The following is a 12,059-nucleotide window of genomic DNA, read 5'->3' on the forward strand; positions in this document are numbered from 1 at the left end:
AAAGACTCGAAAATAAATTTTGAGAGTTCATGTACCTAAATGACACACATACACGCATGTATTAGATAATATTCAACGGTATATATAGCCACACATACACGCATGTATATACCTAAACATTTAAAAAAGTTTCATACACATTTGAATTGGGTATATACTCAATTTCAATCGTGGTGCCCGGGCACCATGGAGCACCAAACAAACTTGGTATGACAACAATACTTTGACTCAACATATACATCCTCACAATCTATAGCATAGGTTAAATTTTTATTGGCGCTTGCTCCAGACATCGACGGCGGCGCGCCATGGAGGCCGCCACCGCTGCTCCTCCATATCCATCAAAGTCCGAGCTCGCCGCTGCGGAGGTCGCGTCGTGCGCATGGGGGCGGAGTGGCGGCCGGATCCGCCACCGCCTTGCCTCCTGCCCGCAGTTGCCCATCACGGCCGCGCCCGCCGTCACCCGTGCAAGATCCACGCCAGATTCGTGCGCGTGGGGCGCGGAGCGGCGGCCGCATGCGCCACCTCCTCGCCTCCCACCCGTAGTCGCCCGTCGCCGCAGCGCTCGCAGTCGTGCCGCGCCAGATCCGCCGACGTCGTGCCCACCGTCACGCCAGATCAGCGATAGAGGTCGAGCCGCTGCGTCTCCAGCCCGCAGTCGTCCGTCGTCGCCTCGGCCGCAACCGTGCTGTGCCGAATCCGCCAACGTTGCGCCCGCCGCCGCTCGGCTGTAGAGGTGGAGCCGCCGCACCTCCCGCCCGCCAACGCCACGCCCGCAGCCATGCCGTGCCGTGCCGGATCCGCCTCACGCCCGCCGATGCCGCACCCACCATGGATGTGACACCATCAGGCCTGGCGTGCCACCGCCGCTCCTCCTTGATGCCGGTTCTCCTCGTCCCCGAACCGCCGCCGCCGCTGCTCCTCCTCGTCGCCAAGCCGTCACCGGAACCGCCTCGCCGCCACTTCTCATCCCCTAACCGCCGTCGCCGTTCCTCTTCTCTCCACGAGGAACCACAATCCGTCGCTGATTCGTAAAACGTGGAGAGGGAGAGGAAAGAGTGGGTGGACGGTTTCTACAATGGGAATCCGTAATATATATACCAGATAAACTCAGTACGTCGAGTTAAAAAATAACTCAATGTGCAAAACACTGTTGGATCACAAGACACACATTGACTATCTCGCTAACAGTTAAAAAATAACTCAATGTGTAGCTTGCACCAGATCAGTTCGCGTGGGGTGTGCGTGGGGTGGTGGGTCGCTGAGTTAAAAATTAACTATGTGGTTTGTTTAAATTGAGTGTGCATGGGTGTAGTTTGTGTGTGTCAGGTGCCATATAGTACGTAGCACCAAGAGCGCCATATAGTAGCTCTCTCTCTCTCTCTAATATATATATATATATATATATATATATATATATATATATATATATATATATATATATATATATATATATATATATATATATATATATATAAAAGATAAATTAAAGACTGACACTTGTTGCGAATCCAATTATTATAGTGTGCTATATATGTTGTTTAAATGAGTTGTGACTTTCACTATTTGCACATGCATTATAATGAGATCTAGATATAGAAATATGATTTAGTTTGTTTTTATACTAATTTTTAGTGTGTGTTATATTTTTTTTTACATTTTAGAGAGGTTTTCTAGTGATAGTCTTTCAGAGGGGGTCAATTTTTCATGAAGAAATAGAACAAATTTACTATTGATTTTTTTTTTTTCCTTTTTCTCAAGGGGAAGAGTTTTTTTTCAAAAGGGGAAGGGAGTATAGTTTAGATAAATACAAATATCTTAGAGAAAATTCCATATATACCCTTAAAAACTAACTCAATCCCTTTTACACCCATGAAATTTACCCAATCCTTTATATAACCCATCAAATTTTAGGGGCATCTAAGGAAGTAAGCAAAATTCAGGGGCATAGAAGGGATTAGTTAAAATTGTAGGGGTATAAAAGGGATTTTCTCAATGTCTTATATTATGTTGTAGTGCTTAGATCTAACGATAACGGTGTTAGTGTTATATATTTTTTTAATTTATAACAATAAATAAATAATTTTATACAAAATTAGTTTATATATAATATAAATAATAAGAAAAGAAATATGTAGTTAAGTTTTATGTATATATAAAAGTAATACAATAACTAATAATATTATATTTTTTTACAATATTATATAATAATAAGATAATTTGTTGTTTTATAAATATATTAGTTCATCGAACATCAATTATAAAATCCTAAATATGCTACTGTACTGTACCACATCGACCCTCGCTTATCTCACCTCACCGGCGTCGGCGTTTGCAGTGCGTCATATATTATGTGATCATTAGGGTCTCATATCCACCCATGCATGATTTATAGAGTTACTCATTATTCAGTTTTATCTCGAGTTGCCACGACTGCTTGTTCGCACTCTACCTCAGCACCTACTGTCACCGGACCCTTTAGTTCGTCGAGGTGTTATTTACTGTTCAGCAGCACGTAAGCTAACTCGATCGCCATTATTGCAAACGAGATGGAGCTGTACGCGGACCTGGTCCCCCTCACCGCGGAGAACTTCCGCGCCCTCTACACCAAGAAGCCGCTCCACTACAAAGGGCTTTGTCTTTCACAGCATTATCCCAGGATACATGTGGAAGGGCGGCGACTTCGTCAAGGACCATGGCACCGGCGGCGAGTTCATTTGCGGCGACACCTTCCCAATGAGAATTTCCTACTTCCACACGACCGCCCGTGGTTACCCAACGGCTCCGCCGAAAACAACATCTCACAGTTCTTTACCCGCGTGCCCTGGTTCGATGGCAACTACGTCGTCTTCGGCTGTATCATCTCCGGCTTCCACAACCTCAAGGCCATCGAAGCGGAGGTGGAGGTCAAGATTGCCAACCGTGGCGAGGTCGTCATTGTCCCGCCGCCGTCGTTAACTACTAATTAATCTCCGGGTCCACATACCAGTAATTTTGAAGAATGTTTTTCAGTATGGATCGAGTAGCTACTTATTGGTACTAGTTAGTAATGTCTTGTATTGTGGATGGATGATTCATCATTGTCTCTCGCTATACAAGACTAATACATCTTTTCTTACTTAATACTACTATAATGGATGGAATTACTCACTACTCCTCTGGTAATGTGGAGACGGTGATGTTTTACTTCTTTAATGATGATATTATTGTTTATCTTTGGCGGTTTGTATTTGTTGATGATTATAAATGTCAATATATATTAATACATCATGATGATTCTCTTCATTTTAATTGGCACCTACTTCTAAACCGGTGTTATTATTTTAATCATTCATATATTCGTGTAGTGTATACTAGCAAAGTAGCCGTGTGTTGTATAGATTCAATCCTATAGTAAGTCTCATGTTACTACAAATAACGCTAATCACAAACATGTATAATAGTGGGTGAAGCTGTAATATCGATAAGGTCTATCTCCATCCTAAAAGCAAAGTGGACGATCCAATTGAATTGCAAATGAGTGAAATTTCTAACCTACCAACTTTAGCATGGACAATCGGCTATCGTATGGACCGAGGGATTCCATGATCCGTGAGTGATTTTGGATGTCAAATTACACATTTACACTGTCGATGTTACCAACATTCATAGAGTTTTTCAAATATTAAGTGTACATAATTTGTAAAAGGTTTCTATTTCCATTGCTCAACCAAAAAGCACAATTTGCACCCAAAACAAAAGACTCATAATGGCTTCCATATGAGGTGAGGTCAGTGGCTGCTCTACCAGCAGGCCACCGGCAATCAAATGTCGGATTGAGTGAAAGTCATTCGTGACCAATGGCTAAGAACTTCTTATCAAAATCATCTGGTGGAAATAAACATGTTTCAGAGAAAATTATAGTGGGATGTTATTGCGAGCCCAAAAACTCTGCTCCAGACAACTCAGATCAATGGCAACACAGGGTTCCAACTGCCAAACCAAGTCAGCTATTTGGAAACAATCAACGTGATCTGATTTTGCAATTAATTCTAAATGAAGACCTAGAAAGTTAAAAGCCAAATCAGATGAAAAGGTTGACGCTCTACCAATTAATTTAAACTTTCCCCTCAGTCACAATTTAGACCTCCACTTTACAAAGATCACACAAGCCTCAAAATCTGAAAGTTTGGTACAAGTTAGCCAATTTCAGGAGTGATAAGCACTAAAAAAAATCCATAGAACTTGATGCAATTTGCACGTTTCACTTTAATTGAGACTAGTAATCGTGCACGTACAATGCATATTTTGGAAAAACAAAATTTTGGCACAAAATCTACTATAATATGAGCTTACACAAAATATGAACTCTGTGGTGATTCAAATAATTAGCATTGTTATTATCTCAAACATCTATGCAGATTGGATAATCTCGGCATATCTATCAGCCCTCCACTAAAAGCAAGTTTATTAAGCAGACCCTATTTTACCAACAAAGAAAATATATATATAATTCACATGTACTGCTGAAATCCATAGTTATAAGTGACTAGGAACTATCGGGAAGAAATATATTGTACATCATGAAAGAACATGCACTAAAATCGTGCAATATTAGCCAAAACGTCATGAAAGTACTGCTGTATTTGTGTTGAACATGCAGTAAACTGTTGGTAAGAAGGTAGTAAGGTAGAATGTTTTTCTGCCAGCTAAGGATTTTCGTTTTTTTGGTATAAAGACAACAAACTATTTACCAGAGGTGACTCCCTTAGTAAATTGTCCTTCAAATTCTTAAGGGCCCTTTAAATCACAGGATTGAGAAAACGTAGGAATAGGAAAAACGTAGGATTTTGATAGAAATGTAAGTGTAAAATGGAGGATTATACACTTAATTTTGGAGAGTCATAATTAAGTAACGAGAAAAACCAAAAGCGCATGGGATAAAAAACTGGTGAAAAAAAATTGACGAAAAAACCAAAAGCTCTGGGAGGTGCGCGGTGAAAGATCGGATTTAAAAATCTGGAAAAAAAACCAATAGCACGTGCGTAGAAAAAAACTCTTTCGCGTGAAAAAAAACAAACTGACTTTTTTTTCCTTTTTTACCGGAGTCGGACGATTTTTTTTTCACGACAAGCTTTTTTTTATCGTTTTCTGAGTCGGACTTTATTTTTCCTTTTTTTCTACCTTTTTAGTCGATTTTTTTACTGACGACAGAAGCTTTTTTAAATCCTTTTTAGTCGGACTTTTTTTTTCTTTTTTACCGACTATGGAAATTTCTTGTTCTTTTTTAAGTAGAGATAGAGATTAAAACTAAAAACATAAAATTAAAACCGATTCAAATACGGATGACGTAACAAAGTACCGGTAAAAACATTTTTAATTTTTATAATAATAGAGATAGAGATATAAACCCCTGTAACTTTGCATATTACAACTATATCCATAGCAGTGATCTCTCACCGTAGATCCGTGATCGTACGGCTGCCGGAGGGGGGAGAAAGCTGGAACTGCATGGTGCCACGTGGTGGGGTTTTTTTTTTTGGACCCGAATCCTTCCAGCACTAGATGATACCCCGCGCGTTGCTGCGGGATATGTATGTATAAAATATAGTTGCAAATATATCAACGGAATCATAATATAATAACAACAAAATGCATGATTAATATATTTTAGGAATGTTATATGATAGTATGAAGCATTGATATATCATTCTAGGATGCGAACAAACAGTGACACTATGGTTGTAAGTATAGCAGATATAGGTTGTGTTCGGCAGCCCTATTTCAGCTGTGACACAGCCATATTACACAGTAATTTGTGTCACTGCAAGCAGCTGTGTGGCTGCGTTGCAGCGGCTGCAACATGCAGCCGAACACACCAATAGATGGTTTTGTTACAGTAGATTGTAAATACATTTTTAGTCTAGAATAATAGAATTCCTCGTCAGCTTGTTTGCTCTCTAAAAGACACTCATTTCTGATCATCTTCTTAAATCCGATCTATCTGAGTGGATTAATTACCCGATTAAACTGCATGCCTCTTTTGAGCTCTAGCCAGTCTCTAGAGCAACTGTACAGAGGACGTGACAAGCTCACAGAGTAAACACCATGGCAAGATGTCCCAAGAAATATGTGTCTGCAACCGTAGAGAATAGAGGCAACCAATATTTTGACAAAATAAAGTAAGATTCAATGAAAATATTTGAAGGGTTCAGTTTTATCTCATACCGCAGAACCATACTTGCACTTTTGTTCACCAACACATAGTTGATTTTTCCCCTAACACGTATACATATTTACTTTTAGAGCGAACTAAACAAAAATGTGATGTTTGATGGATACTTTTAGAAAAAAAAAGGAAGAATCCAATTTGTAGCATAATTAAACAGAAGTTAAGGAGAACAATATCAATAAACTTACCAGATGATGGTTAATTTGGAAATCTGATCATAAGAAGGTGAGTAGATCGAATTCCAGGCATAACTGCAAATGGCAAGCGGTAGACCAAATCAGTTGATATGCTATTTCATCCTAAAATCACTTGGTGGTATTACGGCGAGGAAAATGAGAAAACAATTATAGGCCAGAAATTATCAGAAACCACCTTCTTAATAGGGATAGGGAATGGAGACTGGATTCTTTTTTTTCTTAGATATTGAACCGAATCCTCATAGGATAAATCGAATGAAATTTGGAACTTGAAGATAAAAAACAGGATATAAAATAATCTTGTCATTAGGGAGGAGAAGCGGACATGTAGTTAGATCACTCGAGCCAGATATCTGTTTTCAAAATCAACAACAGGAAGAATGAGAAAAAAATAAAAGAGAGGAAAGAACTGCCCGCTTGCGAGAGGATAACGGTGACAGGCGAGAGACCCCAAACGGTGGCACCGACTCACCTGCATCTTCCGATTTTCGAGAGATGAATCAGCTATTTGAAGCTCTCCAACACATGCAACATCCATTGTTTGAGGTGACGAGGAGGTGCTGGTTAAAATAGATTTGGTTGGATTGAACGATCACGAAGAACTCCAAACAAGAGAAGCTCTGAATAGGATTCCCAGCGCATATAAGGCCCTATTTGGCACAGCTCCAGCTCCAGCTCCACCCCTCCTGGAGCTGGAGCTCAGCCAAACAGTTTCAGCTCCACCAAAACTGGGAGTAGAGTTGGGTGGAGCTCTCTCACAAAATGTACTAGAGTTGTGGAGCTGGGTTTAGGCAGCTTCACAACTCCACTCCAGACTCAACTCCTGGAGTTATATTTAGGAGTTGGAGTTGTACCAAACAGGCCCTAAGTGAATAAAGCCCGGGATAAGAGATTCAGAGGCTCTTCAATAGAGCCCGGGATAAGAGATTCAGAGGCTCTTCAATAGCATGCGTCGGTTTCTACTTTTGCATGCATTAGGCCAGTCACAATGGGGGTTTCACTGGTGTGTCATGCACATTTAATAGGGGTAAGACTGAATAAAAAATGATTATTTGCATGAAATGGGGATGAGAGAGAAGGAAAGAGTTTCATCCTGGTGAAACTCGTCAGCGTCGTTTCCAAGTCCTCGGTAACAGAGTGAAACCCCCGTTGAGGCCGATTCGTTTCATTCACCGGATCTCTTGCGTCCGCCTCCGCCGTGCGACCTCCGCATTCTCCCGCGCCGCGCCGGATTTTGGGTACAAATGATCCCAGCAACTTGTATCAATTAAATGCTTTGCTTAGTCTTGGAAACGTCAAAGTGAAACCCCTCCACTGTGGGGATTGTTTCATAAAAGATTTCATTTGAGAGAAGATGGTATAATATTTTGGGTAGCCGTGCAATGACACTAGCCATTGTGACTGGCCTTACATGAAGCAGGTGATCAGTCATGCATGTCAACGTGGGTGGGGACAGGGAACTCAATGGATGGGATATGTGTGGGACGCAGTCAATAGTGCGTGGTGAAGCCGAGAAGGCACATCTGATCATCCGTTGATTGGCCTTGTGCTGGTAAGAATCCAACGGACTCAACTGAAGGGATGAATCGATCTAATCTCCGTTCAACTCTGATCTAACGCTCTAAGATAATTCAGATGACGTGGCTTCACCACAAGACAGGAAAATATGATAGTGGGGATGATTCGTATAGTTATATAGGATTCGGTATTAGAGATTATGGCCCAACCGACGTATCTTCTTTTGCTCTTAGTTCTCTCCCGGTCCCACATGTCAGTTTCCCATGGCCCTTCTCCTGACCTTCCCCCTCGGAGGCCTTTGTTTGTCTGGACCGGATCCGGGCCCATGAGGTGGTTGTTCCATTGCAGGCCGAAAACGCAGTTTAAGGCCCCTTTGATTCAAAGAAAATTCATAGAAATTTTTAGAGGATTTCATTCCTATAGAATTTTTTTCTATATAGCCCTTTTAATTAAAGGAATAGATCTTATGGAATCATATGAAATTCCTATGGATTGTCTAATGCCATGCAAGTTTTGGAGGAATTCTAACATGAGGTAAAACCTCTTGGAAACTTTCCTTTGAGTCTTTATCTCTCCTCTAATTATTGCGTTTTTCCTGCGGTCCAATCAAACGACCATTTCTTTATTTTTCCTGTGTTTTGCAATCCTCTGTTTTACACTTACATTCCTATTAAAATTCTGCGTTTTTTCTATTCCTATGTTTTTACATTCCTGCTATTCAAAGGGGCCCTAAATAGGCCTGGAGAGAATTTCCCAGCCCAAAAGTCCCAAACCATAGGAAGAACATATGCCTCCTCGGCTCCTCCTTCGCGACTCCGGCGACGGCGACGGCGACGGCGACGGCGGCGCGCCTCCTCCTCCTCCTCCTCCTTTGTCAAGATCCGGGGCCAAACTTCCCAGAATCCTGCACGATTTCAGAGATTTTTGGGGCTAAGTAGCTACCTATCAGGGATCCCTACCGGAAAAACAGGAAGAACAAGATAATTCTGAAGAAAATTGCAAGAGAAAGTAGAGGTCGCCGCAAGACACAGGAAAGCTAGGGTTTAGATACTTTTTCTCTTGATGATTCTCATAACTGGATCGAGACGGCTTATAAGGAGTTCGCCGCCGCGAGGATACATGCCAGCTCACTAACCAAGGCTTTAAGCCGACAAAGACAATACAATTAGCAAAAAAAAACAGTAATTACTGGAAGCCACCCGCATCGTTGGATTTTCATTAGCGAAACGGTATCGGCTCATCAGCGCCGTTCATTTCCGCAACTCCCCTGTTTCTGTTCTGTTGTCACCACACATTCAGAATGTTCAGCAATTTCAGAGTAGCAGGATCTGACAAGACTCCCCCCTGAAAGACCCATGCCCTCATGGGGTGAAATTAGGAAACACTTTAGTGATGAAGGATGCATCTTCCCAGGTGGCAGCCTCAGATGGAAGATTTTCCCATTGAATTTTCCACTGAACAACAGGGGCGTTGTTGCGAGGAATCAATCGTCGTTCCAACACAGCAACAGGGGCAGTGAGTATATTACCATAAGAATCAATTAGGGGCAGTCCAGGTTCAGGGATAGCTTTGCGTCCTGCATGGCGCTTCAATTGGCTGACATGAAACACGGGATGGATTTGAGAATGTTATGGCAATAGTAATTTGTAAGCGACTGACCCAATTTTTTCAATCACACGGAATGGCCCATAATAGCGAGAGTGTAATTTGAGAGAGGAATGTAGACCCAAAGAATTGTGGCGATATGGTTGCATCTTGAGGTATGCCATATTACCCACTTCTAGAGTTCGTTCAGTGCGGTTAGCATCAGCATAGTGCTTCATCCGAGCTTGTGCCTTGTCTAGGCTAGCTTTGACTGTGTCTAATAAGGCATCTTTTGCTTGCTGGCGATTTCTGAAACCTTCTAACAAAGTGGATGGTAGTAGGGCTTCCCCTATCATTGGAGGTTTCTGGCCATAGAGAGCCTGATATGGTGTCATATTGAGCGAAGTGTGGAAATTGGTGTTGTACCACCATTCAGCTTGATCAAGTAATGAGCTCCACTTTCTGGGTTTGGTGAAGGTAAGACAGCGCAAGTAAGTCTCCAAGCATTGGTTTACTCGCTCCGATTGGCCATCAGTTTGAGGGTGGTATGCACTGCTAAAGTTTAACTTGACTCCAGCAGCATTGAAGACTTGTTTCCAAGTGTTGGAAGTAAAGAGGCGATCTCTATCACTAATAATAACAGTTGGTAATCCATGTAATCTGTAAAAGTGTGTCTTGAAGAGATCAACAATATGTTCAGAAGTGAAGGGGTGACTTAAGGCAATGAAATGGGCATATTTTGTCAATCTATCGACAATGACCCAGATTACATCCTTGTTGTCAGATTTTGGTAAGCCCTCTATGAAATCCATAGTAATATGTGTCCATGCTAGCTCAGGAATAGGCAAGGGTTGAAGGAGACCTGGGATGTGAACATGTTCAGTCTTGTTCTTTTGACACACAGGACATTCTTTAATGAAGTTAATCACAGCTGATTTCATTCCTGGCCAATAGAAAATCAATTTCAAACGGTGATAAGTGCCTCTTTCACCAGAATGGCCACCCAAAGGAGAAGCATGAAAGGTCTCCATTAACTGATGCTGCAGAACAAGATCTTTGCCAATGTATAATCTGTCCTTATAACGAAGTAAGCCTCCTTGTAATGAAAAAGGGGGTTGAGCTTGGGCATTCACACTGAGTTTGGTAAGGAGAAGTTTACACTTGTCATCGAGGTTGTAGCTGGCCAGTACTTGTGTTATCCATTCAGGAACAACAACATTGAGTGCCTGAATGTTGTGAGGTGGGGCCATTCGAGAGAGAGCATCTGCTGCCTTGTTTTCCTTACCTTTTCTGTATTCTATTTTGTAATCAAAACTCATTAATTTAATGAGTAATTTGTGCTGAATGCCATCTGTGATACGTTGTTCATTGATATATTTGAGGCTTGCTTGATCAGTTCGAATTAAGAGAGAAGAACCCAAAAAGTAATGTTTCCATTTCTTCAATGCTTCTAATATGGCTAAAGCTTCTTTGTCATATGTGGAAAAGGCAGCAGCTTTGATTCCCAGAGACTTGCTGAAGTAGGCTAAAGGCTGACCTCCTTGCATAAGAACAGCTCCAATGCCATACCCACTTGCATCAGTTTCCAACACAAAGGGTTGAGTAAAATCTGGGAGAGCTAAAACTGGGGCCTGCGAAAGTTTAAGTTTGAGAGCTTCAAAGGCTTGTTGCTGATCAGGCCCCCATTGGAACTCATTCTTCTTCAGGACATTAAACATGGGTCGACAAATAATGCCAAAGTGTTTGATAAAACGGCGATAATAGCCAGCCAGACCCAGAAAACCCCTCAACTGTGTAACCGTAGTAGGAATAGGCCAGTTTTGAACTGCTGCTATTTTTTCAGGATCTGTAGCCACCCCTTGTGCAGAGATAATATAGCCCAGGTATTCCACATGTTGTTGTCCAAAAACACACTTGGATGGTTTGGCAAACAAGTTGTTGTCTCGAAGTAACTGCAGCACGAGTTGCAAATGGAGAGCATGGTCGTCCAACGTTCGACTGAATATTAGAATGTCATCAAAAAATACTAGGACAAATTTGCGCAAGTATTTGGCCAAGATTTTGTTCATAAGAGCTTGGAAGGTGGCTGGTGCATTTGTTAATCCGAAGGGCATGACGATGTACTCAAAATGACCAAGATGAGTGCTAAAAGCAGTTTTATAAATATCTGAAGGATGCATGCGAATTTGATGGTATCCTGACCTTAAGTCAATCTTGGAAAAATAGGCAGCACCATGTAGTTCATCAAGCAAGTCCTCAATCACAGGAATAGGGTATTTGTTCTTAATTGTTTGAGCATTCAGTTGACGATAGTCAATACATAAGCGCCAAGAACCATCCTTCTTTTTGACAAGTATTGCTGGGGAAGAAAAAGGACTCACACTGGGTCTAATGGTGTTAGAAGAAAGCAACTGTTGGACCAGATCTTCAAGTGCATTCTTCTTATGATGTGGTAACCGATAAGGTCGCACATTGACAGGTTTAGCATCAGAAAGCAATGGAATAGTATGGTCACAGTCTCTGGATGGGGGTAAATCTTGAGGCTCAGC

At 41.6% G+C, this 12,059-nt stretch overlaps 1 protein-coding gene and 1 long non-coding RNA gene across 2 annotated transcripts; one reads left to right on the forward strand and one right to left on the reverse strand.

Annotated features, from left to right (window-relative positions):
• The first annotated feature begins 2,549 nt into the window (after nucleotides 1-2,549).
• LOC107275439 (peptidyl-prolyl cis-trans isomerase B) lies at nucleotides 2,550-2,969 on the forward strand. The gene has a single exon (XM_015768819.1). It carries the CDS (start codon nucleotides 2,550-2,552, stop codon nucleotides 2,967-2,969), a length of 420 nt encoding a protein of 139 aa, XP_015624305.1.
• A 2,697-nt stretch (nucleotides 2,970-5,666) lies between these two features.
• Nucleotides 5,667-6,877, reverse strand: LOC107280108 (uncharacterized). Its single transcript, XR_001543172.3, has 4 exons — nucleotides 6,584-6,877; nucleotides 6,400-6,462; nucleotides 6,208-6,258; nucleotides 5,667-6,115 (listed from the first exon to the last, which is right to left on the reverse strand). It is a non-coding gene; the product is annotated as an uncharacterized lncRNA (long non-coding RNA).
• Between the last annotated feature and the right edge of the window lie 5,182 nt (nucleotides 6,878-12,059).

Source organism: Oryza sativa, chromosome 2 (assembly GCF_034140825.1).
Source record: "Oryza sativa Japonica Group chromosome 2, ASM3414082v1".
Lineage (NCBI taxonomy): Eukaryota > Viridiplantae > Streptophyta > Magnoliopsida > Poales > Poaceae > Oryza > Oryza sativa.

What these genes read in the sequence shown, in the direction of transcription:
- LOC107275439 (XM_015768819.1), top strand. Translation starts at nt 2,550, where the DNA reads ATGGAGCTGTACGCGGACCTGGTCCCCCTCACCGCGGAGAACTTCCGC.